The following is a 24,172-nucleotide window of genomic DNA, read 5'->3' as shown; positions in this document are numbered from 1 at the left end:
TTCGGCGGACAAAAAGCTTAGTTGAATATTTCCTTGGATCGTACATTGCTCGCCGAGCAAAGTTTCGTTACCACTCCATTCATGAACGGCGTCTGCTGACGCGCCTCTCATTTTCACATCGATCGTTTCACTGTCATGCTGAACAGTCACACATTGAAGCATAATAATATCAATAAGCATTCCTTCTGTTGATGACTTGTACACGCACTTGCGTCGCGCCACCTCTGCATTGTATGCAGGGTCGTGATAGTTTGTTGACGGCCGAAGATCCAGGGTGACTTCGTTATCGCCGATTGACTGCCGACTTGTGGGGGGTTTCCGCGAATAAGTGGTCGGCGCGTTCGTTTTCCGAAAACGAGTGCAGTCACGCGTTTTCTGTGAAACGTGTGATTCATCGCCACAAACCACGTCTAAACCTTTCAAAGAGTTCAAAGAGTTGCATCGATCGTGCGTCCAGTAACTTGCAACTGTTCGAGCAGAAGGCACGGGAGAACTCGACGATCGGGGGCCTGCGCAGAACTATCGTCTGAGCCATACCTGCGAACTCTTCCGATTTTACCGTGGAATGTATGAATTTAGACCGCGCTTACGATTTTACGAATCTTGCCTGAAATATAACGAAAACTATTTCATTGCTGATTAAAAAATAAAATAATAATAAACTAGTGTGGCCTCCGCAATTGGCTATGGCGCATTGCTGTAGGGAATCGCGGAGGCCACAGAAACGGCGTTGTGCTATATTCCGCCACCAGGAGAGAACAATATGTATTGATGTTATCATCTCTCGTAAAGACAGTTTGCACGACAGTGCCGAGGCTGATCACAAAAGACGAAGAAGCACACAGAGAACATTTGCAACGAATGAGTCGGAGCAGACAACGAGTCACGCGGGCGGTGGGCGGCGGTCACACCATGCACGGGAAGTGGGCACATGAGTGCGTCACCTGCCAATAGCAACCACTCGTTTCCCCTCACCCCGAAGGAGTGCGCGCTCCGTCCATTTGTAGCTCCGCGTTTGAAAAGCGGGATACTCGATTACCTCGTGAGCTGCCCAAGCCAGTTGCGCCTTAACCACGCTGCTGTTGTTGCCACTGATGGCAGGGAAAAAAAAAAAGAGCGAGAAATCGGGAACAAAGCTGGACCGAGATGGCGGCGCTCTGTTGAGCTGGAAAAACGGCGTGCGCGAAGTTCGAGTATTTTTGACGATCGTGCGCTCTTCAGGTGCTACCTCGGCTAGTCAAATAGTTTATTTGAGATACTTTTAGCACGAATTCGGCGCTGATATTTACAGAGGACGTAGTTTATAGATTATACTGACCAAATATACTGTTTTTTTTTTCAAATGGACATTTATGACTTTTTTTTTTGAGTTTTCAAAGGCCGCGTCTCTTATTAAAGGGGCCCGGCAACACTTTTTGACCATGGTTAGAAAACGCTGCCAATCGGTAGTATAGGCTCTCGAGAACATGCGATCCACATGTTATAGCGCAGCACGCGGTCTCGAATTGACAATTAATTATCAAAGTCAGCTAAAAATTGCTTTCTCCTCTCTCGACAAATGACGGAAAACGCTCAAAAATTATTATTCATTGGCTGATTTGAACATGGCGCGCTCGTTTGTTACAGAGAGCTGCAAAAAACCGTCACTTGTCCACGTGTGCGGGATCGCACTTAAAAAGGCGCGTATTCAAAGAAAAAAAGGGGGGGGGGCTCAAGGTCAGGAGGCGCGCGTGACAGTTTTTGTTGGCCCCTGCCATCCTTCTCTGCTTATTATCCAGCGCTTTCGTCGGGGCGAGAGAAGAGAAAATGCGCTTGCAGCGTGTGACAAATCTTTGAAACTCCTCTCGTACTGGACGGATTCTTAAAATTTTTGTGGCGTTGAATTTTGTGAGGCAATACACTTTTCCAGTGAGCCCCGCCGCGGTGGTCTAGTGGTTAAGGTACTCGGCTGCTGACCCGCACGTCATGGGATCGAATCCCGGCTGCGGCGGCTGCATTTCCGGTGGAGGCGGAAATGTTGTAGGCCCGTGTGCTCAGATTTGGGTGCACGTTAAAGAACCCCAGGTGGTCAAAATTACCGGAGCCCTCCACTACGACGTCTTTTATAATCATATGGTGGTTTTGGGACGTTAAACCCCAAAAATCAATCAATCAAACTTTTCCAGTGAATTAATTCCATGGTTACTCAAAAAAGTGTTTCGGGGCCTCTTTAAAGTTTTGATTCTGAAATGGCTAGCCGACTCTTAGGCCTCGTGTTCCGACCTCAACTCTAACAGTCCTCAATAGTCGACTTCTTCAATAGTCAATAGTCGACTTCTTCAAAGCTGTAGCACTCCCTGATTCGGTATCTAGAGTTTAAATTTGTTATCATAGTTTTTCGGCCGGCCAAGAAGTGCGCTTTTTTTGGCAGCCTTCAGAAACTGTGTTAACTTTTTCGTTACCGGGCGAAAATGGTTGTTTTTCATATGTCTAGGGAAGATCATTTTTGCCAGTTTGAAAAGTACTCCAGGTCGCATTGCATCATACCAAACTTTGCACACTGAAATGTTCTTCCCCAAAAATATATGCTGTAAAGCAACAAAAATATTTTACAATCAATAAAAATGTAAAAAGTGTGGAATTTTTGGTTGTCAGCTGGTAAACAGTGGAATTAAAAGCCCTCTATATGCAAGAAAATTCAACACAAAAAAATTCAGAATAACCATTTTGTAGATAAATGACCCAGGAACAGTATAAAAATTAATGAATGTTGTACAAAATGTTTCTCTTCGCATACACAAAGAAAATCGGAACCGAGGTGCTGCTTCATTGCTCATGCCATGCGGTGAAGCATTGCATGGTTTTTCATGAGACACACGTGTACTCGTACACTTTCTCAGTAAATAATTGTTCTCTTGCGATAAAAATCTCCAGGTGTTTCAATAATACAAATGTATAACCGTGGTGTGAATGCTTCAATAAATGGCAGGTCCAATGAACTTCACTAATTCATCTAGCGTCACCTTTTTTCATGAGCCACCTCACTCAGTATAGGTTGGAGTTCCAATACATGCATCCAAGCATACTTATTTGCATTTTTTCGCATATAATATTAAAGAAAGGACAATATCGGATACAGTTCTAAATTGTCTTGTGCTGCTCTGTAGTCAGCGTCAAGATGCGTTTTGGGGACCTTCTAGCCGTTAGGAGAAGCTCTGCAGCAAGCCCCAGCACACCACGCCCCAGCACACCACGCCCCAGCGAAGTATGGACCGTGCACGTAACCAGAGTAGCTATAAGATTGTGCACAAGGCTCAGCAGCTACGCACTTGCGGTGGAGGAGACAACTTAAGACATTAAACTAAACAAGCCCATGAAAAGATGTGGATGTCTCAGCCTGACACAAAACGTCGTCTCCATGAAATTTGAAGCTGAGGTGCTGTGAACTCTAAACTCGTCCTCACTCAATTCACGTGGGATTGCTAGATAGTTTCAAGCAGTGCATGTTTTTTGCAGCGCTGGTGCGCACCCATGCGTGCGTGACGACGATGTCATAGGAGCGACTAGTCATACTATATGCGACCTTGCGTTTGATATAACAATGCAAGCAAAACCAAAGCAGCCGGAAACTGTCAGAGAAGGCCACCTTGACACTTTAAATGTGCGGAAGACCTTCGTAAGGACTTTTTGTAGAACAAATTTTTCCCGAATTCCAGGAACAGCTAGCTCTTTATTGTATATTGGGCAAAAATTTCTGCCAATTATTACTGCTCAACGTTGTCAAATCGCAAAGCTGACCTTTTGAGTCGATATTTGGCTTGCAAAGGTTCTTTTCATTACAGACCTTCAATGTTGCTGTAGCATAATCACGAGGGGTACGCAATTCTGCCAAGTTCGCCAGCCTAGTGAACGTTTTCAACAATACACGCAATTCACTTGCGCTAAGGTCTGTCAAAAATCACTATATTGCCAAAATAGGCAAATTCAAATTGATTCTTAAAGTTGAGTGGCTGGGCTAACTATTAGAAAGTGTTGGGTGCACGATGAACAAATTTAACATGCCAAGATCAATGATCCAAAAGCCTCGATCACCGGTGATCGATTTAAATAGGCGTGGTAACAAAAGAGTTAAGGTGAATGGATTGCATAATCATGACTGCAGTGAAAGTGGGGTGCGGGCATTGCCACGGTTACTCAGTTATTTCTAACTTATGTTATTTTGTAATTATTTTTTCGATTATCGGATGCATTATTCAACTGCAACGAGATTCTAAATCTGCGGGCACGATACGCACGCCGTCTCTATTTTCTTGTAACGGCTGCTTTGCCCTGTATTTGATAAAACTGAAACGATCACAAGCTTTTGTTATGAGGCGCTAGCCTTCAGAGACGCTGCTGGCGCATGGACGCCCTTTCTCAGTGCTCCCATGGTGAAGTCAGTGAAATGGCTCCTAGCACAGTCAGCCTTCCCATGGTGAAGTAGATAATGTGACTGCATTCAAAAAATACCCGTGTAGTTTAGGGGTTATGGATGGTACTGTACTTGAGGCGGCTATACATATTTAGCAATTTTTATTATAAGACCGGCCTCACATATGTTGAGTGGCGACTGTTTTGGCGAATTTTGGTGACTTTGCCCTCGCCGTTTGGGGAATTTCACTAAAAGCTCAGTGGCAACCCTGCTGGTGTGGTTATTGGCAACTGCAGAAGACTGCGTTTTTCTGTAACTGGATCCGGGAACTGCCGCATAGATATGTGATGCCCTTTGTGCACTGGATATTCCTAATGTATAGGGCTGCGAATTCGAACGTTTGGGCAATGCTGCATGGCGAATTGTCATGGTAAGTGGGCTGAAGTTGCGAGTGTTCTTGTTTCGTTAGGACAACCAAAAAACTAAATGTGAGCATGCCGTTCGTCAAGATAATGTCGAAGGTACATGTAGATACGGGGCCAATTTTTTAGTAAAAGAACACACTACCTTATACTTCTTGATGTTGCGCCGCAGACATGCGTAACATTTCTCTTAAAGACGATCTTTTTCGGGGACCTTTGACAAAAAATTTTTGGTCTGTCTGACTGTACATTTGTGTGTCCGCCCTAACGATACCTCAAACGGCACCAAATGGCCAACCCCATCTGCAGCGTCCACCAATATTGCTCGAGGTTTAGCGTTCATAGTTGTGCGGTCGTCAATTAAAAAGCAATTATTGCGCATATCTGTGGCACCACAACAACGCTTCAATGTTTTCCATGTCTGCCTTTATACTAGAAGAGGCACACACAAGTAACTTGTGGGGTCTCGACGAGGCGAGCGCGCGCCATGCTCTTGGAGTGAAAGGACACAGTAGGCACGGTTGGTACAAACCAAACAACATACATACATTTATTTAACTAATTTATAACGACAATATCGTCCGCCAAATGATACATCAACTGTAATTAACACGCTAAGTCACCATTACTCAAAATTACCATACACTTAAGCAACATAACTCAAGAGCACACAAAAGGCAGCGTCGCCAACGCTTCACTCACCACGTGGGCCTACCGCAGGCGGCCCGCGATGCCGTCCACAACAGACCCACCGCAAGAGACAGCCGTTCGCGGCAGCCGCCACGCGCAGAAGAGGCTCGCTCAACTCTCGCCCGCCACCAAGGCCTGCCTTCCGCCAGGGGTCACCGCCGGCGCTACCACTTTACCAACAGTGGTACTCAACGCGAACACAATGCCATCTATCGCCCGGCGGTCGTCACCCGAAATGCGGCCTTGAGGCGAGACACGTTTGCCACACGGCGCAGACAACTTTACAGGGGGGTGTCAGTACAGGGGGTTGTCAGCACCCCCACATTCCCCCAACCTTAAATCAAACCACATCCCGAAAACAAAAAGATAAGCTACACAAGCTTTAACAAAAAAAATGACATCAGATGTCCATAATGTCCTTGCACCACGACACCGCCGCCAGTCGACACTGCTGCACTGTCCGGCTCTACTTCACCTCAGTACCAGCCCCCGCAACAGCAACGTTGCCGTCGGCGCGACGAACCGTCGCTAGCACCGACACGTCTTCCAGTTGCGACCAGCACTCACGAGGGCGCCAGACTGCAGGCAGTTCCGCAGGTCCCAGGCATCTCCATCGCCCGAACTCACGACCACATTCCTGGCCAGCGACGCTGACGATGCGCAGAAGACAGCCGGCCATAGATGACATCCCTCCCGCCGAATACATCAACAACAACAAAAAAAAACTCGAAAGAAACGATAGAGAAGGCCCTAGGAAAGGGAGCTTCGGGCTTTTTCGGCCACGTGGCACGATGGTCAGTACGGCTAGCTGATACATCGGCGGCGGCCAAGACGCCCATCAAAATAAAACAAAAATTACTTTTCCTAACTTTTCCTAAAGATAAAAAAAAAGTGAGGAAAGCAGAGCGCAACACCTCAACGCCACGATCCACCTAGTTGTGCAACGTGCGACGGGCGGCTGCGCAGAGCCTTAGGCCTAATGTGCCGCTCAGCAACAACCAGCATCCACCCAGCACCCAGCCTAGGCGCAGAAGAGGCAGCCGCAAGGAGACATCCACTCTGTGAGGTGACCCTATCGCTCGCCGCACACAGCAGCTTACCGAGCGATCGGTGTCCACCGCTTGGCGTTGAGCCGCAATACAAGTCAGCAACGACGCCCAGCTCCCTGAGCCCAAAGAAATAGAAGAAGCTATTTACAGAAAATCGGACCACCCACGAGGCCTCTGTAATCACTCGCTTCGGGCCTAGCCTACAAACCACGTGCTCTAGGCTTTGCTCACCCCAGGATTTTATTTATTTATTTATTTATTACATACTGCCAGCCACCTCTTGGTGGCCAAGGCAGGAGTGATACAAACTTTCATACTTGCAGCCACATATAACACTACACTTCACGGCACAGAAATAAAATCACCACATAACAGGTTTGCGTGGAACATGATTACTCGGGTTACTGGAGCAACACAAGAGCACTATCGAAAATACAATCCAAATTTTGTTCCTAACACGAAGTGTAAAAACATCATTAGAAGAATTGAAATCTGCACATACGACCAGATAGCTTTTACTACAAACAGGCAATGGCAGCTGATAAGAATGCGTCGGGCGCTGCGATGCTGGATACGTCATGAGGTAGTTCGTTCCAGTCGGAAATTGTTCGTGGAAAGAATGAATATCGCCGAGAATTTGTTTTTGTAAGCGGCACCACTATGGTGTTATCATGCTTGTTCCGAGTTTTTCGCGATGTATTGCGCTGCATGTAAGTGTTAAAGACGAGTCCTGAGTGTCCGTTGACTATGTTATAAAGGAATTTTAAGCGATGTAGCTTTCTACGGGACTCCAATGTGGGAAGAGCGGATCTATTACGGAGTTCAGTGACTGAACAGTGTCTACTGTACGCGTGGTAAATAAACCGAAGGGATTTATTTTGGACTCGTTCCATTAAGTACATTTCTGTTTGTGTATGAGGATCCCATACAACGTCAGCATATTCCAACAATGGGCGTACCAATGTAGTGTAAGCGACTAGTTTTGTTTTGCTGGTGCAGTGCCTCATGTGATGCTTTAAGAACCACAATCGCCGCAGTGCTGCTGATGTTATACCTTCGATATGAGTTTTCCAGCTCAAATTAGAAGTGATTGTCAGACCAAGGTATTTGTACTGGTTAACGGTTGTTATAGCAGTGTTGTTTAACATGTAAGTGAATTCCGAGGGGGTTTTTTTACGTGTTATGGTCATCTTGACGCACTTTGCTAAGTCGAGGCTCATTTTCCAGGAGTTACACCATGCGTTAATAACCGATAAGTATTCATTTAGGGTGGCGTGATCTGTTCTTGATTGAATGGGCAGGTACGCAACGCAGTCATCCACGAAAAAACGACACTGCACAGTAGATTCGGAGGACATGTCATTTAGATAAACTAAAAATAAAAGTGGTCCTAGGACAGAGCCCTGCGGTACCCCAGAATGCACGGGAGCGGAAGAAGAATTTTTATCTGCTATCCGAACGTGTTGGTGTCGGTGGGATAGATAACAATCAAGCCATCGAAGAATTTTTTCATTGGTTAGGATTCGGCGAACTTTAAACATCAAATGGGAATGGGAAACTCGGTCGAAAGCTTTTTCGAAGTCTAAAAAAATCGCATCAGTTTGTCCGCCTTTGTCAAGTGTTTTTAAAAAGTCATCAGTAGTGTGAATTAACTGTGTGGTGGTTGAAAAGCTTGCCGGAAACCGTGTTGATTTGGGGAAAAAAAAGTGGTTACTCTCCAGAAATGAACTTAAGTGTTTGAAAAGGAAGTGTTCCATAACCTTGCCGGCTGTACATAACAACGAAATAGGGCGGTAGTTTTTCACGTCATATTTATCACCTGATTTATGAATGGGTACCAATTTACCCTTCTTCCAGTCTACTGGAACTTCGCCTTGTAACAGGCTTTCCCTAAATATTAAGCCTAAGTATTTGGAACACCACTCGGCGTACCGATAAAGAAAAGCATTAGGTATTTCATCCGGCCCAGCCGATTTTTTTGTGTCAAGATGAAGTAGAGCTGACAAGATGCCTTCATCTGTTATAATCAAGTCTGGCAGTTCGAGATTGTTTGCGTGGAAATCAGGAGGGGTGTCACCCGTTCACAAAAAAACAGAAGAGAAGTAGTCGTTAAATGCTGTCGCTATGCAGCTGGCATCAGTCACGTCCGCGTCCTTGGTTTTAATTTTTGTCACTTTCACTTTTTTGTCGGAGAGGTGCATCCAAAATTTTCTTGGATTGGTTGTGAGAAAGTTGTGCATTTTTACGTTGAAGAAATGAAATTTGGAGCTTTTAATCTTATTGCGCAGTTCGGCGCGGAGGCTCGTCAGAGCAGCACTACGTGGTTGTGTTTTTGAGCGTGACAGGCGTTTTATCTTGCGTTTTAGATGGAGTATTTCGCGCGTAATCCAAGGACTACGGCCGTGTATTTTTTTCACTTTCTCCGGAACGAACGAACTTATACATTTGTGAACGGTTGTCTTAAAGTTCGACCATAGCTGGTTAACGTCACAGCGATTATGAAGATGTTTGTTAGAAATTTTGTCATACTCCTCCTCTAGGAGGTCCAAAATACTTTCGTCCGAAGCAGTATTAAAATTGAGGAATCTACATACTTGGGTAGCCGAGGGAATACACAACATGTTGGTTTTAAATATTAATAGTTCGTGGTTCGATATACCTGGTACAACTTCAATTGTGTTGTTAAACTTGCAAATAGACTCAGAAACAAAAATAAGGTCCAGAATCGAACTCGTGCCTGCAGTGACACGCGTAGGAGTCTTTACAAGTTGCGTCATGCTACAGGAAAACGCTATATCAAGTAGCAATTCGGAGTGCTGGCAGGGTGTTGTAACGCAAAAGCTATCCCAGTTTATTTTTGGCAGATTTAAATCACCTCCTACAAGAATGTGGGTATAACGTTTGCTTTGTTCGAGCAAAAAATCTTGCAAAGCTTCGAGTACCGCTATATCGGAATTGGGCGGCCTGTAGACAGCGCCAATGAGCATGCTCAAATTTTTATGCTGAAGAACTATCCAAGTCATTTCGACGCACGTCCCGTGCGACAAAACCTTAAAATCCATGCCCTTTTTCAGCACTATCGCTACACCGCCCCCCTTTGCACCTCGGTCGTGACGAACGATTACATGAGAGCTGGGAATTACTGCCGAGTCGGGAATGTCATTTGGAAGCCATGTTTCAGTAAGGATTGTGACGTCGGGATCATAAGCAATGAGGACGCTTTCTAGATCGACCGATTTGTTGACGACACTTCGAGCATTTATGTTTATTACAGAAAATGTTGACGGGACCGCGTGAGAAAGTGGAGCCGGTAGCGTTCGTTGATGCTCCAGATTGCTGCTGTGTTGCTGTCACTGCACAGCTACCGGAACCCTTGAGTTCAGTGAGTCATCCCACCGATAAAGCTTGCCGTTAACTTTGATCTTGTCAAAGATCAAAGCAACTTTTGCTCCACTACTCCGTTCTTCTCGTGCGCTCGCCCATACCTTTTTTCGTATTTGTTGAAGTCGAGGCGAAAAATCCTCCGAAATGCTGAACTCTGTGCCTTTTAGATTACCGCAGTTCTTTAGAATCCTAGTTTTGTCTCTTTCGTCAACTAGCTTCAGAATTACTGGCCGGCACTTGTTTGCCACTGGCTTGCCAATCCTGTGAATGCGCTCGATGGCGACATTTGGCACCTGAATTATGTCTTCCAAGATGCCCTTTGCCACTTGTTCACCAAGAGGCTGATCAGCATCGTTCTCTTCTGTCACGCCAAAAATAAGCAAGTTATTTCGTCGACTGCGGTTTTCAAGGTCGTCGATTTTTTTTGTCAGCCCGTCTACTTGTTTTTGTAGGTCATCTACCTTGGTTGTGTTGGAAGCGACAGTTTGAGAAAGGTCGTCCAGTTTTTTTTCGATACTGGTCAGCGTATCAACCGTTTTACTTAATTGTTGGTTGACTGCGCTCGAACTGTCTTTCAGCTCGCGAATATCATTGATAATCGTTTTCAGCATTGCTTCTGTTGTGGGGCCCGGATTAGGCTCAACATCACCACACGACGACAATAAGTCAACCAGGCATTCATAAACGGCACAGTACGCAAGAAGCAATGACCGTGGGCACGGCAGAAGCACAAGGCAAACATTGTCGTCTCGATAACATAAAAGATTGCGATCGTCTCTCACCTGTACGAAAAACAGGAACGGATTCCTGAGCAACATATTCGCAGAGCTTCCGCCGTGCCCACTGGTGAAGATGGCCCGGTCCAAGCGATTTATACTCTCTTCCATCGCTGACGTAATCGACGTCATGCTGAGCTGCGCAGCTGGTTGGGGTAGCCAAGAGCGCATGCCCAGGAGTTCGTCGCTGAAGGAGCATTTTGAAGAATCCATGTTCCAGCTGCCACGGCCTGTACGAAAAACAGGAACGGATTCCTGAGCAACATATTCGCAGAGCTTCCGCCGTGCCCACTGGTGAAGATGGCCCGGTCCAAGTGATTTATACTCTCTTCTATCGCTGACGTAATCGACGTCGTGCTGAGCTGCGCAGCTGGTTGGGGTAGCCAAGAGCGCATGCCCAGGAGTTCGTCGCTGAAGCAGCATTTTGAAGAATCTATGTTCCAGCTGCCACGGTGCCAATCTTCGTAGTTGTCCGGGAGGGCGCTGCACTCCGCCTGCCCGTGACTGGTGGATGAAGCGAAGACCACGGCCTGTACGAAAAACAGGAACGGATTCCTGAGCAACATATTCGCAGAGCTTCTGCCGTGCCCACTCGGATGCGGACCACATGGCTCTCGTCCCAATTCAACAACGGTTTCGAAAACTAACACCAACAAAAATGAACACTTGCGAGCGAAAAAAATAAATAGAAAGTCAACCTGCCGACAAATTCAATTCACGTTAGAAAACCAATCTCCTCGCTTCTCAACAAAGCACACCACCGACGCTAGCAAAGAAGTCACCCCTAGGCCTACTCTACTGCGGCTCTAACAAAAGCCTGTACCAAACCGCAAAAACAGTCGTCCGATACTCCAAGAGCTCAACGTTGGGCAGCCAGTGTGGAGACCCCGTCACTAACTGCAGCGAATGATCACCGCGGGTTCACGCTTAGCGAGCCACAGGGCCGCGACTTCACCACCTACTCGCTTGTAGCGCACCGCTCCGCGCGCGTTCAACTAATAAGGCGTTTAGCACGGCGCGGCAAAACAGACAATGTTCAAATACAAAATAGACAACACTTTATTGCCTTTGGCGGCACTCCGAACAGCAGTACAACGTCCGCTCCCGGGACGCGGGGAGCAAAAACACCCGCACGCAAACGTTCACAATAAGGGGCAACCGCGAGCACGTCGCAGCTGGCAATGGCGAGCTTTGACACGCCGGTCGAGAAAAGGTCCCTTGCGGCTATGCTGCGCACTCTCACGATGGCCACTGGGCCTGGTCGCGAGTGTTAGGGCAAACCCGTACACGTAGGCCTACGGCAAGTGCGGCTCGGTGTGGTACGACCACTTCAAGCACTAGGCACCGTTGTGGGTTTAGCGTACGGTACCGAAGGTAGCACTCAAGTAAACACGCCTGCCGAAGTGCCACAGGCCACCCCAGGCAGGCTACAGTCCGGCGATTCCCAAAGGGGACGCGGACGAAGGAAAACACGTGCTTACCCGGCGCTGACCACGGAAAAGAAAGCACTCCTTCGGCGCGCGCGTACCGCGTGCCGCGTCCACACGTGGCGCCATCTATCGCCACACGCCGTTATCAGAGCAGAAAAAGCAAAAGGGTGTGGCCGTGCGGCGGAATGCCCGCGAAATGGTCGCGGGCGCGCCTCAGATTCCCACAAACTCCAAACAATGTAGCGTTTAATCGCGCTGCGCTGACAGTGCAACGCGATGCTCAAAAAGGTGTTTTCAACGCTCCACGATGACACGGTGGTGGCACCTACCTGTCGCTTTGCATTCCACACCTTATCACTTCCGAGGCTGACGCGCATGTTTCTCTGCGGTCGCGGATGCCTTTGTTTTTGAAGATAACTGCCAGATGGCGCTCGTGTCTATTGTGCCTAGATGCGCTTGTTCGCCTCAGCTACACGCTCGAGGCACCCTAACACAGCGCCTTCAGAACACCATTCATTGATTTTCTTCGCAGAACACCAAATAAACGTTTTGTTCACTGTCTCGAGACGCAAGACTATTGTCTTTCGACGACATTTACTGTGTAACTTGCACATTTTGGCCATTTTTTTTCTTTTCTTTTTTTTCTTCAAATGCACAGCTTTTCAGCGCGATTGCCATACTTGCCAAGTCTCCTGGATTGGCCTGGAGACTTCCGGATTTAGACCTTTTCTTCTGTTTGTACAGTTGTCATGAAAATCTTCTGAATATAGAAATCTCTGTGCGTAATCTGGCCGCATTTACAAAAACGCAGCTAAATCCACTCCAGGCTTTTCGAACGTACCACATTTTATTATAAACGAGTTTAAGAGGCGTTCATTTAAACGTACAGTATAATCTCAGTGATACGAAGCCGCGGCAGATACGTATTCTTGAAATTCCCCAGCCAAATTCCACTATGTCCGTTGGGCCTCAATTTGAATGTTCCGAACACATTTACTAATAGCAGCGGGTGATAAGCGGTTTAGTACTGAAACTGTCGAACTAAGTCAGAAAATAGCGTGCTTGAAGCTTCAGAAGTATGTGTGCGACCGGCGCATGCACAGTCTTCTACAGTGCGTGTGATATTCATTGAGAGAACCGCTGTGGGCGAAACCGCGGTCGCTCTTGACATGATCATGTACGGCGACAACGTAACTGACAGAACCCTGAAAGTGTGCGCTCAACCACTCAAAGCAGCGCTGCTTTCCGCTAACTCTGTTGACATAACTGCGGCAGATGCTATCGTACATGGCATAAAACGATTTAGTTTTGAAGGTGCATATGGACACATTTCAGGGGCAGTCCCGTTGAGTCAACCAGAATATTTACAGTTTGCAGCGTAAGACTAAACCAATCTTCTGTGCCCTACGGCTCCATCTACGCTTGTAAACTTCCCACCTGTCTTTTGTGACTGCGGTATACTGTAAATAAATAATTGGCAACTTTTTTTACCGTGGTCCTGGGTTCGATCTTGCTACCAGGATGGATTTTGTGTGAACTAAGTAGCTTTCCTTCCATATGGCTTTATGCCACAAATGGTTGATTGTCAATTTTTTTTTCTTCATAACCAATCAATGACCTTTAGAGATTTGATAGAAATAGTTTTTAATGAGGTTCATGTTTTCTGCAGTTGGGAATAAACAGGCTGCTTTTTTCTTAAGTGTGGTAGAAAAATGGGCCTTTTTTGTGTGGAGAATGACTGCATAAGAGGCCCACGAGTGTTGAAGATTGGGCGAGTTGGTTCGTCGTACTTGAACTGGTATAGCGCATTACGGGGAAGAAGAAACGGCCGAGCAGACCGACACAAGAGCACAGAGCGCTACAGGGAAGAAGAAACGGCCGAGCAGACCGACACAAGAGGACAGGGCACTGCTGTAGCGCTCTGTCCTCTTGTGTCGGTCTGCTCGGCCGTTTCTTCTTCCCCGTAATGCGCTATACCAGTTCATGCATAAGAGGCACCACCGAAATGAATGTTACTATGCAGTTGCATGTGACATCGTGCGCAGTGATTCAGGAAGCCCGCAAATAAATGAGGGTTTGAAATTCGTATTGTGCTATGTCATGGAAAGGCATTTATGAAAATAGGAATTTTGCATAGAAAAGTTGATGACAATTTTTTTCAACAGCATTTGCAGCAACAAGAGTGCAAGAACCTCTATAGTCGGAAAGATGGACAGAGGCCTGAGAACCGGGCCAAGAACCGCTACAAGAACATACTGCCATGTAAGCGCAGACATGCTTTTGCTGAAGGACTGGTATTGCATCTGTTCTTTTCCTTCTTTAATGCAGTTGACGCGACACGAGTGCACCTGCAAGATGTGGATCCTGATGCCCCATGTTCAGACTATATCAATGCAAACTACATCAAGGTTGGTACCTGCAGAAAGCTCTACTGCATGAAAGGTTTGCCAAGCAAGGGGTTGCTTGCATACCCTGGGTGAAATTTGGGTCGTAGTAAAAAAAAATATACTTGACGTTAGTCACTACTGCGTTAATAGAACAGCTTGCACGGAAATAGATGGATAGGCATTGAGAAGGCTTGTCATCATCAAGGCAACTCTGTACAGGTAGGTGTATGTTTTGTTCACTTTCCTCCTAAGTAGAGAGGGTAGAATGCAAGGGTGAGAGGAGGAAAGCCAGGATTGAAATACTGAGCCAACTCGCGCAAGTAAAACAGAACAAAGGAAGCAGAAGAGACACATTATTAAAGTAGAAGCTGGGCTGTATTTAGCATGTCAAATGTCACAGTAATCAGAGGAGTTCACAATTCTTAGATACAAATTTTAAATCTCTGTGGTTTTCGTAAGTACCTACTATATAGGATTGCTTCAAGAGCTCCCTTGGAAACTAACATACCTATTGGCTGTAGCTATATATATATATACACTAGATAGAACACTGGTGCTAGTGTCTACGGGAACTGCAACGCACGGCACTTGGCAAGCATGGGAATGACGTGTAGTACACGGGTTTGTCTAATCTTCGTTATTTTGGCTTCGTGTGGGTTGGAGCTGTTTTGTTACGAAACAACAATCAGCAGAGGTTCCGCAGTTGCTCTTCGCCACCTTAATCTTTTAGGCTGACCAATTCAAATCGGGTCACCAAGTTCAGAACGGTCTGTTTTTTTTTATTTTAAACAAAACCAAAACACAGCATTAAGCAAAGCCACAAGCGCGAAGACTAGGCTAATTGGTATACTAGCCGTCATTGCTGTGGTCACTGAACGATTGCAGCACCAGAGTTCCTTCTATTTAATTAAACTTGTGAATAAAGTATGACTGTCCTTTGTTTTTTGGGGGACAGCTTGAGGTCATTGAAGTTGGGACGGTCCACGTTATGGCCAGTCAATTCTAACATTAACCGTCAAGAATCTGTCCTTTTTCAATGTACTGTTTTTGACAAAGGCAACATGTGAGCATGTAGATTAGTGCTAGGAAAAGTATATTTCATTTGTAGAATGTCATTACCTTTAATGCTTCCAACTGTAACATCATTTTGAAGGTGTTTGCATGACTTACATTTGATACCAAAACATGCTGCTATGTGAGCATCAGTATGAGAGTTTGCTTATGCACACACTAACATGAAGTTTCTGTGACTGGTAAACAACCCTAGTTAGTTTAGGAAAAGCTTTTTTTAAGACGCTCATTGATTGCTCATACAGTTGAGCCCACTTACAACAATCCGGAGTGTTACGAAACATCCATTTTCTGTGTTTCAAAGTTCGTAGTAAATAAAGCACAACTTAAAAAAAAGATGTTGTAGGCCTGTGTACTCAGATTTGGGTGCACGTTAAAGAACCCCAGGTGGTCAAAATTTCCGGAGCCTTCCACTACGGCGTCTTTCATAATCATATGGTGGTTTTGGGACGTTAAACCCCACATATCAATCAATCAATCAACAACTTTAAAAAAGTTCCAAGTGCAAACACAAAAATATTTTTCAGAAAAAGTTTTTAATGCACACGTTTTGAAGAGCAGAAAGAATAAGGGTGGGCCCGAGCTTATTTAAAGTGCCAGCATGCTGTTCGCCGAGGCCCTTTGCATATACAGGCTTCCTGAAACTAATAATGTAGCCAATTGCTACAAGCACGCTTGTTTCGTCGTCCTTACCATCTGATTCCTCTAAATCGCTCTTGCCACACACTGAATTCACAATGTCCTCATTCATGCTTAGTTCTGCAGTGTCAGTATCATCATTGGCAGTAATGAAATCATTCCAGCAGGTATCCCGCCTTCCCATGTCGCAGTCGATGACGCACTGCCACAAATTGCCACTGGATTGGTCCTGTTCATAAGCTTTAGGCTCGACATTGAGTCTGACGTTGATGAAGTTGGCCTCGCGAAAACAGTTTCACACACATGTAGCTGTTACATCCACCGACGAAGCCTTCACCATCTCCACAGCTGAATACAGGGACATATATACAAAGCGGCAAGTTGGCTGCTGGGCGATCAACAGCTATAAGCAAGCGCTCCACAACGCCACGCCTTAAGCCATGTGGTTTGTGGGGTCTCTTGAGGAGAATGCTGCTCTCGGAAAACAAGGAGATAGTAGACGTGGTCAAACCTAACCAAACAAAGCACTTATTGAGCTTTTTTTACATCAATGATATCGTCAGCTGAATCAAATTCATCACTATTGACACGCTAAAACACAACCTTATACAATATTCCCGTTACGACACTCAGCCAACATAACAAACAACGTAACGCGAAAGTGGTGGCCCGATGCTAGACTCACCACGAGGGCCCCACGGAAAACGACCCGCGATGTAGGAAATGTGCATCCCAATCGGCGCCATTCAGCCTCGCCAACAGGCATCACTGCTGGCACTACCGCGGCAATCAATCGTAATGATGACGAAGGTGATTGCATGCAAGAACGCCACCTCTTTCTTGGCGGTTAAACCTAAATGGGGCCCATCCATGATACACATGCGCGTCATGAGGCGCAAGCGACTTTACAAAGGGTGATTGCACCTCCATAGGTTGCACTTTCGACGTTGTTTTAAGCGGCAGGAAAAGGCTTGGAAGGCTTCCCATCCGCCATTCTGACTACACATGTGCAACATACAAGCCGAGACGCATAGAACTGCTCTGGGCCGGTTTATAGCTACAAAAAGAGACTTCATAATTCAGCGTGGCTAACACAGGAGCGTGGCTAACACATCGCGGAGCAGTGGAGACAGGTGTAGGCGTTGCAATGAAGGGAAGAGAGGGTAGCGTACGGCATGAAGGTGACCAAAACCAAGACACACAGGAAAAACGCAGGTCGGGTCACTTGCCTGAAAGGTCCACAAAACTTTCAACTCGTGCGTATAACAACTTGGGAAAGTGGCCTGTGTGCGCAGAGGTAGATGAATCGCATTGTGGCACTGGCAGGCTTGCACTACCCCACCGGCTTGGATTATTTAAGAATTGTTCCGCTTAACAGCCGTTTCTATGCCTCCGTGAGCGAGGACAGGTCTTTAACATGGAACTAATTACGAATGATCAAAGTTGGTGGGATAGCGGAAGCGCGTGCATTGGAACGATATGACACCAATCCAGAAAAGACACAGATGATTGGGTATAGGCGGCAGCCGACGGGGTTGGCAGATGGCTTGGTCTCTATAGAATGGTGACCCGAATGAAAGTGTAACAAGACTAGCAATCAAAAACTGGGGGAGACTAGGCAGCGAACAGGTCTTCCTAAGATCGGTGGTATTGTGAGAACACTGACCTTGTCTGGCAATGTCGGGTGTTCAGAGTAGCGGGGAGACAAAGGATGGAGGGGTACATAACGAAAATAAAAGTCACAGCTTTGCTGCAAAGGCAAAGCAGTGAACGCGATAGCAACAAATTGGAAGGTCACGCACAGAAGGGCAAGCAGATCGAAACGTGCCCCGCATTTTTCACGCACAAGTGACGCACAAAACGTACTCACAGGTACACATGAACGCGAATAAGCATTTCAGTTGTTGCTTCGCTGTGTCTGAAAAGCGTGCCCTTTTAACACAAACGGAGACTGTGCAATGATTGCAGTGACTTTGTGCGCCTGGTAACTACAACAGAATCATTCCGGTGAAACCCCAAAGCCAGCCAAGATGTACGATCCTCCCCACCGCAATATAAAGGCGCGCGAGCGAGTGTCCTGACCCCTCCTCTTCGCGGGGCAATGTACGCACCTCGCTGTGTTGTGACGATGTGGCGAGGTGCGCTCAATGCGTCCTCTTGCTGGTGTAGCTGAAAACACGATGGTCGTCCCCCGCCCCCCCCCCCCCGAAATACCCGTCAACAGCGGTAAGTGGTATAGTGGTATATATAAATTGCTTGCTGTTTGAACTTTGGAGAATGTGCCTCCTCTCCGTGGCTCAGTGGTCAATGCCTGGCACTCACGTTTCAGACGTACGAAGTTCGATTCCGCACGCCTGAGTCTTTGTTCTGGATTATTTTTGGGGGGGGTTTTCATATATATATACATATACGGTGAGTGACAGCGATGTCGGCGCTGTCGATAGAGGCAAAATTCAGCCGTGAGTGTCCATATAATTGCTGTCCAAGTAAAACAGTCGAGGAGAGCAACATCTAGAGGGCTGCGAAGGCAGGGTTGACATTTAAAAATTATATTAAAATATATAGGTGCCTTACCAATGGTTCAACAATCGTCGAAAGTGGTTTTCAGCGGAGCGCCGACTCCGTTCGTTGTAATCGATAGGCGCCGCTCAGAGATGTTCGTTGTGTGATTTCGTGTAATTGAGATGATGTGTATTTCCACAGTCATGCGGGTATCATTTATTTTAAGTAGGGCTATTGTATGTGGGCTTGACTGTACTTGATAATGCTACATATAGAGGATATTGATGATATTTATGATCGAGCTTGATTATTTCATTGCTAATGCACTTATGAAGGGTTACATAGTCCTTTAGGCTCTCCTTTAGCTAGATCCGATTCTAAGCCTTATTTTCTTTTTAACCACCTTGTTTTAGGCCTTGTTCGGCACATTGTGCAGGTGATTTTTTTCAACTAATGTTGACTTTAGATAACGACAGGAACAGACGGCACTAGACACAGAACGGTGAAAGACTGACAGATGAAAGCGATTCTAGTCACTGTCGTTGACTCTTTAATGCCATGATTTACCTACTTCTGTCATACGTGTGGGACAGGAACAGACGGCGCTAGACACAGAACGGTAAAAGACTGACAGATGAAAGCAATTCTAGTCACTGTCATTGACTCGTTAATGCCATGATTTACGTACTTCTGTCACACGTGTGGGAGGCAGCTTCGCAAATCCATAGGCCTAATGAGTCCCTTTGTAACAACTGGCGCCTAACCAGCACTTATATTAACTGCAGAAGATACAGCAGCAAGGAGGCATCAGCTTTCTGATGAGGCCTTACATTGTGTGGAACAGCTTATCTAACGGTTGGCGCAGACCATGTCTGACAGTGTAGAAATTGCCGTGCCAAACCACACTACCACACGGCTTAATGCATGGCCGTCCTGCTCCCAAAGTTCAAGAGATCAAAGAAGCTCGTTACAGAAAACTCGAACCACCTGTAAAGCATCTGCATGTAATTCGCTTCCCCATCTAGTGGCCCCCTGTAACCTCACTACCTCCAGGTGGTGCCCCCTCAGAAGCACGGTGTAAACTCTTGCTAGGTAGCATTTTAACTATGACGTGCAGGCACCATGAGGCGAAAATGGCATTACACGGGGTGGTAGCACCTCCACGAGAGTCTTCTCTTATTCACTACTTTAGTAAACTCCAGCCAATTATTATAATCATTTCAAAGGGAGCATTTGAAATAATTGGTTGTCGTTCATTAACGCTTCACGCTGCTGCTCACTTTTGATGCACAACGTAATGCACCCCTGATGTGCAAAGACCTTGCCTCTTCTTTGTGGTTGGGTTGAAGAAAAGACCTCTTGTTGAAGCCAATAACTACCTGTGTCTACAAGGCTTGTCAGGACTCACACCTGACTTGAATTGCCTGCCATTGCTGCTATGGCGTCATATGCATGCTTTTGGGAGGATGATGCAAAAGTAAAACTTCGTTGCTCTTCTCGCAGGTAGACGACGATACAATTTTTGATGGCCATAGCAAAGTGTACATAGCAACACAAGGCTGCCTGCAGAACACTATCAGTGACTTCTGGTCCATGGTCTGGCAAGGAAATACAAGGGTGATTGTAATGACTACCAAGGAAGTTGAAAGGGGAAAGGTGAGTTTTTTTTTATTACCAAAAAAAGAAGGTGTCTTCTGACAAATGGTTTGCAAGAAAAGAACTGCAACTGTATGCTCAAACAGCTTGTCACATTTCATGTCACCTTATCAAATTACAGATCTTGTTTGGGATATTACGCAAAGAACAGTTTTTCATATGTTATGTGGTAGTTTTCCACAATATTATTATGCATAAATAGTGTAAGTTCTTCCGTGCTCGCAGATTAGGTGGTGATTTGGGAAAGCTGTTGCAATATTTAGCTGTGTGGTGACAAGAAGGCAACAGAATGTGCAAGCAATGTTCAGTAGTTGTATGATTTGGCATAATCTATGGGGCATCTCAAAAGAAAGTGTTGTAGAACTTGTGAAACAATCCTAAGCTCGCAATACAATGACATTGTGCTGGCATGGCCAGCCAAAACTTTTGCTGTAATGATAAAAACACTGGTGCCTTATGAGTATAATGGACGAAAACTTCTTGCAGCGTAATTTTCTACTGATTGTAACACATAGCTGAAGTATACCTGGTGAGCATTCGACATGTAGGCTTCATATTCCTGTTTTGGCCTCGCCACTGTTTTATACACTAAGAGTGTTCTAGAGATTACGTTTCAGCAATCCCATGGTTTCATAGGCAGATTGTGTGAGTTAGCCACATGCAAGCACCAGTTGTGGTCATGTGCGATTGTAATGGGGTGTTATTAATTGTAAAATAAAAATGATAGCAGTTATTTAAGACATCAATCGCAACGCGCACCCATTTTTCCCGTTGGCCCGCACGATCACACTATTAGAAAGAACGACTCCTTTCCGGAGCGTCTTCCATTTAAATATGACGTACGGGGGAAGCTTGTGCCCGTCTGACGTGTAACAGAGCATGGCCATCACTGTAGTTTTACCGTGGACCGATGTCAGCGCGCAAACTTGCTTCGCCCCCTTTTTCTCGACGGTTGTGGTGCCAGCCATGTCAAAGTAAAGAGGCGTCTGATCGGCATTCCCAATGCCCAAGCAGGTAGCCGTTGTTGTGCCGCAAGTTTAGGACGAACCTCTGAAAACTGTGAAGCTTTTCATTGTACTCCTCCGGAAACTTTTCACATATGCCCGTTCGCCTTCAGAGGGAAAAGCCTTTCCTCTTCATAAAATTAGTTAGCCAGCACCTGCTAGCTTTAAACTGGCTCCGCATTAGAACTTTTTCTAAGGATAACTGCATAGCCCACACTTGGAGCAGGAGCAGTTCTGTCGTCACGGGCCGCTGTGCCGCTCGCTGCTCAAGCACATACTCGCCGAGCAGCTCTCCAATTTGCGGAAACCGACCCTGCTGTGGTCCACTGAAGCCTTTGCGTGAAGCTTTGCTGTCGACAATATTCTGCTTTTGTTTCCGCAAGTCTCGCACGCACGTTTTGGGAACTCCGAACGACCGCGATGCGGCCCGATTTCCGTCCGTTTTTGCACACGCGACTTTTTTTTTAAAAGCAGCATCGTGGTGCACTCGAGTTTTTGGAGTTGGCCCTTTTATGCCGTCGATGCTAATGCACTACAAGATGACGAACTCCTCAGCACACGTACGAAGTGCCGCACATAGGAAACACATAGACAGAAATGGCATACGCGCCATGCCGACGCACGTAGGGGGTGGCCATTTTGGAAATGCCGATGGCAATAGAATGACCGTATTCATTTTTTTTTTTCATACTCGATTCTAACACGCATGCGATTTATGAACTCGCTTAACCGGAAAAAAAGTGCACGTTAGATTCGAGTAATTACGATACCAAAGGAAGGCTGATATGCATCAGGTGGCATTCCATTCCAGGGAATGAAATTTTTCTTGCGCAGACTTGCATGTATCCTATTTTCACATGTATCCTGTATCCGCATGTATCGCTCCACATCTGCACATGCCTTTAATTTTTTCCCCAGTGCAATGTGTCTCTTCAGCTGTCTTGACTTCTTCCTTGGTGTTTCCATGCCTATCGTCTTTGAAGGCCGGTACACAAATGTCCAAAATATATCCTCTTTTGCGGCCATGTGTATAAATGTACATATACACTTTGGAGGCGCTTTGCCTGTTTATTCAAATAATTCAAAATGCAGTCTGCACATTCGTGCAGGCTTTCTTAGCTAGTCTTCATTGTGCTGTGTATTGCTGCAGAGGATCATTATGCTGGAGGCATTACCATGATTGCTTGATGTACAGTGTTCCAGGACCAATGTACTATTCTTCTTTGCTCGAAGTGAATAAAACCAAAACAAATTGCGCATGCATTTGGGCCTAATACTTGATTCTTTTTATGCAGGAATAGAAGCTGTCATATTGCAATATAATTACTGCAAAAAAAAAAAAAGACCCCCCACCTCGACTGCTAACTACTGAAAATTGAAAGAAAATAAAGAGTATGTGGAAAAGCCAAAGCAGCTGAAGGCACCTCTAGTGACAAAAACAGAATTTAAAATTCTACATAGTGAGAATGCCATTTTTTTACGTGTGTTTAAATGTACGTTCTGCATAGCAGAAAACTAAAAGGTGACAAAAGGTTCACAGCTGACTTCAGATCGCACCGGTAGCAATCGGGAGCTACCGGAGCTCACCGGTAGCAATCATGACGTAAACACGGCTTTGCAATCTCTAGCTCTAGAAGGTCTAGCACGAAAACAGTTTTCTTCCATTATATGATCCTTCTGCATCTGTCAGCAGTGCTGTGGTGAACAAAGAAGGGGAAGGCCCAAAACTCTTTTCGTAGATAATACAATAGATCTGTATGCATGTCTAAGAGGATGAAATGGGCACTACGATTTTGGATGGATTCCAGGGTATTAAACTGCTTGCTTACTCAAGCTTGGGCAAAAGTGTTTTATATAAAAATGAGCTTCAGAGTGAAATGTAGCCTTGTAAAGTGTCCTTGTAGATAGCCAAGAGTGTGATTGTCATTGCTATTTACATGGGCGACCTCAGGTAAGCTGACACATGCATCTGTATATATACCCATCACGCACTATTTAAATAAGAGTTGTTTTACACACCAGGTTGGAGCTCTCCACTGCAGTGAGATTCAACAAATGAAAAGTAATCTCTGCTGCAGAGTGTGGTTCTTTTTATGTCAGGGTGTTTTGAGGATGCATATGCAGCGTAGGGTCAACGGGTTCAAGTGTCTGTTTTCATGTTTTTTGCAGCCCAAATGTGTGCGGTACTGGCCAGATGAAGGCCAGACGAAAGAGTATGGAAAATACTGCTTGCAGCACATTGCTGAGTCATCCAATGCAGACTACACTTTGAGAGAGTTTGCCATGTCAAGAAATGGTGAGGTGAGTTGTTTGTGATGCCTAATTTGACAGGACTGTGGCACTTTTCTTCTGAGATCCTTTGTTTGTGCTGCCTGTGAACAAGACGACCACTGGGGAAGCGAGCGTTGCTGTGGCTGTGACTTTGTAAATGATACCACATGACTCGCCTACGCCGTCGTCAGTGCAGTGCGCTTGCTTTCAACCCCCAGCCAGTTGATTTTCTAGCTTACAGGTTTGTTTTCCGCTTGACACCGCAGTGCTGGATGCACTGAGTGAGCTTAATGTGCATGAGCCCTTCCAGAACTTGAAATCGCGACATATACTTGACGGATAAAACTGAAATTAAAGAAACAACTCGCCGTTTATCCTCGGGTGTGCAGTTCATTCAGTTTGAGCTTTCACACATCCGCAAAGTTGTTGTGTTCGTAATTTTACGTAGGATGTTCAGTAAGTACGATTGTGTGGTTCAGGGATCTTTATTTGCACCAGACT

At 45.8% G+C, this 24,172-nt stretch overlaps 1 protein-coding gene across 4 annotated transcripts in view; it reads left to right on the top strand.

Annotated features, from left to right (window-relative positions):
- The window catches only part of LOC142761644 (tyrosine-protein phosphatase non-receptor type 11-like), a 156,173-nt gene that overhangs the window by 43,116 nt on the left and 88,885 nt on the right, over nucleotides 1–24,172 (top strand). For all 4 annotated transcript variants that reach the window (XM_075885218.1, XM_037433921.2, XM_075885220.1 and 1 more), the window contains exons 6-9: nucleotides 14,307–14,403; nucleotides 14,470–14,549; nucleotides 20,244–20,396; nucleotides 23,570–23,701. In XM_075885218.1, the coding sequence (XP_075741333.1) occupies nucleotides 14,307–14,403; nucleotides 14,470–14,549; nucleotides 20,244–20,396; nucleotides 23,570–23,701 (462 nt within the window). The remainder of the gene's footprint in view (nucleotides 1–14,306; nucleotides 14,404–14,469; nucleotides 14,550–20,243; nucleotides 20,397–23,569; nucleotides 23,702–24,172) is intronic.

The sequence above is a fragment of the Rhipicephalus microplus genome, unplaced genomic scaffold (assembly GCF_043290135.1).
Source record: "Rhipicephalus microplus isolate Deutch F79 unplaced genomic scaffold, USDA_Rmic scaffold_90, whole genome shotgun sequence".
In the NCBI taxonomy this organism is placed as follows: Eukaryota; Metazoa; Arthropoda; class Arachnida; order Ixodida; family Ixodidae; genus Rhipicephalus; species Rhipicephalus microplus.
Note: the sequence above shows the minus strand (reverse complement) of the source record. Positions and strands in the feature narration are given on the sequence as shown.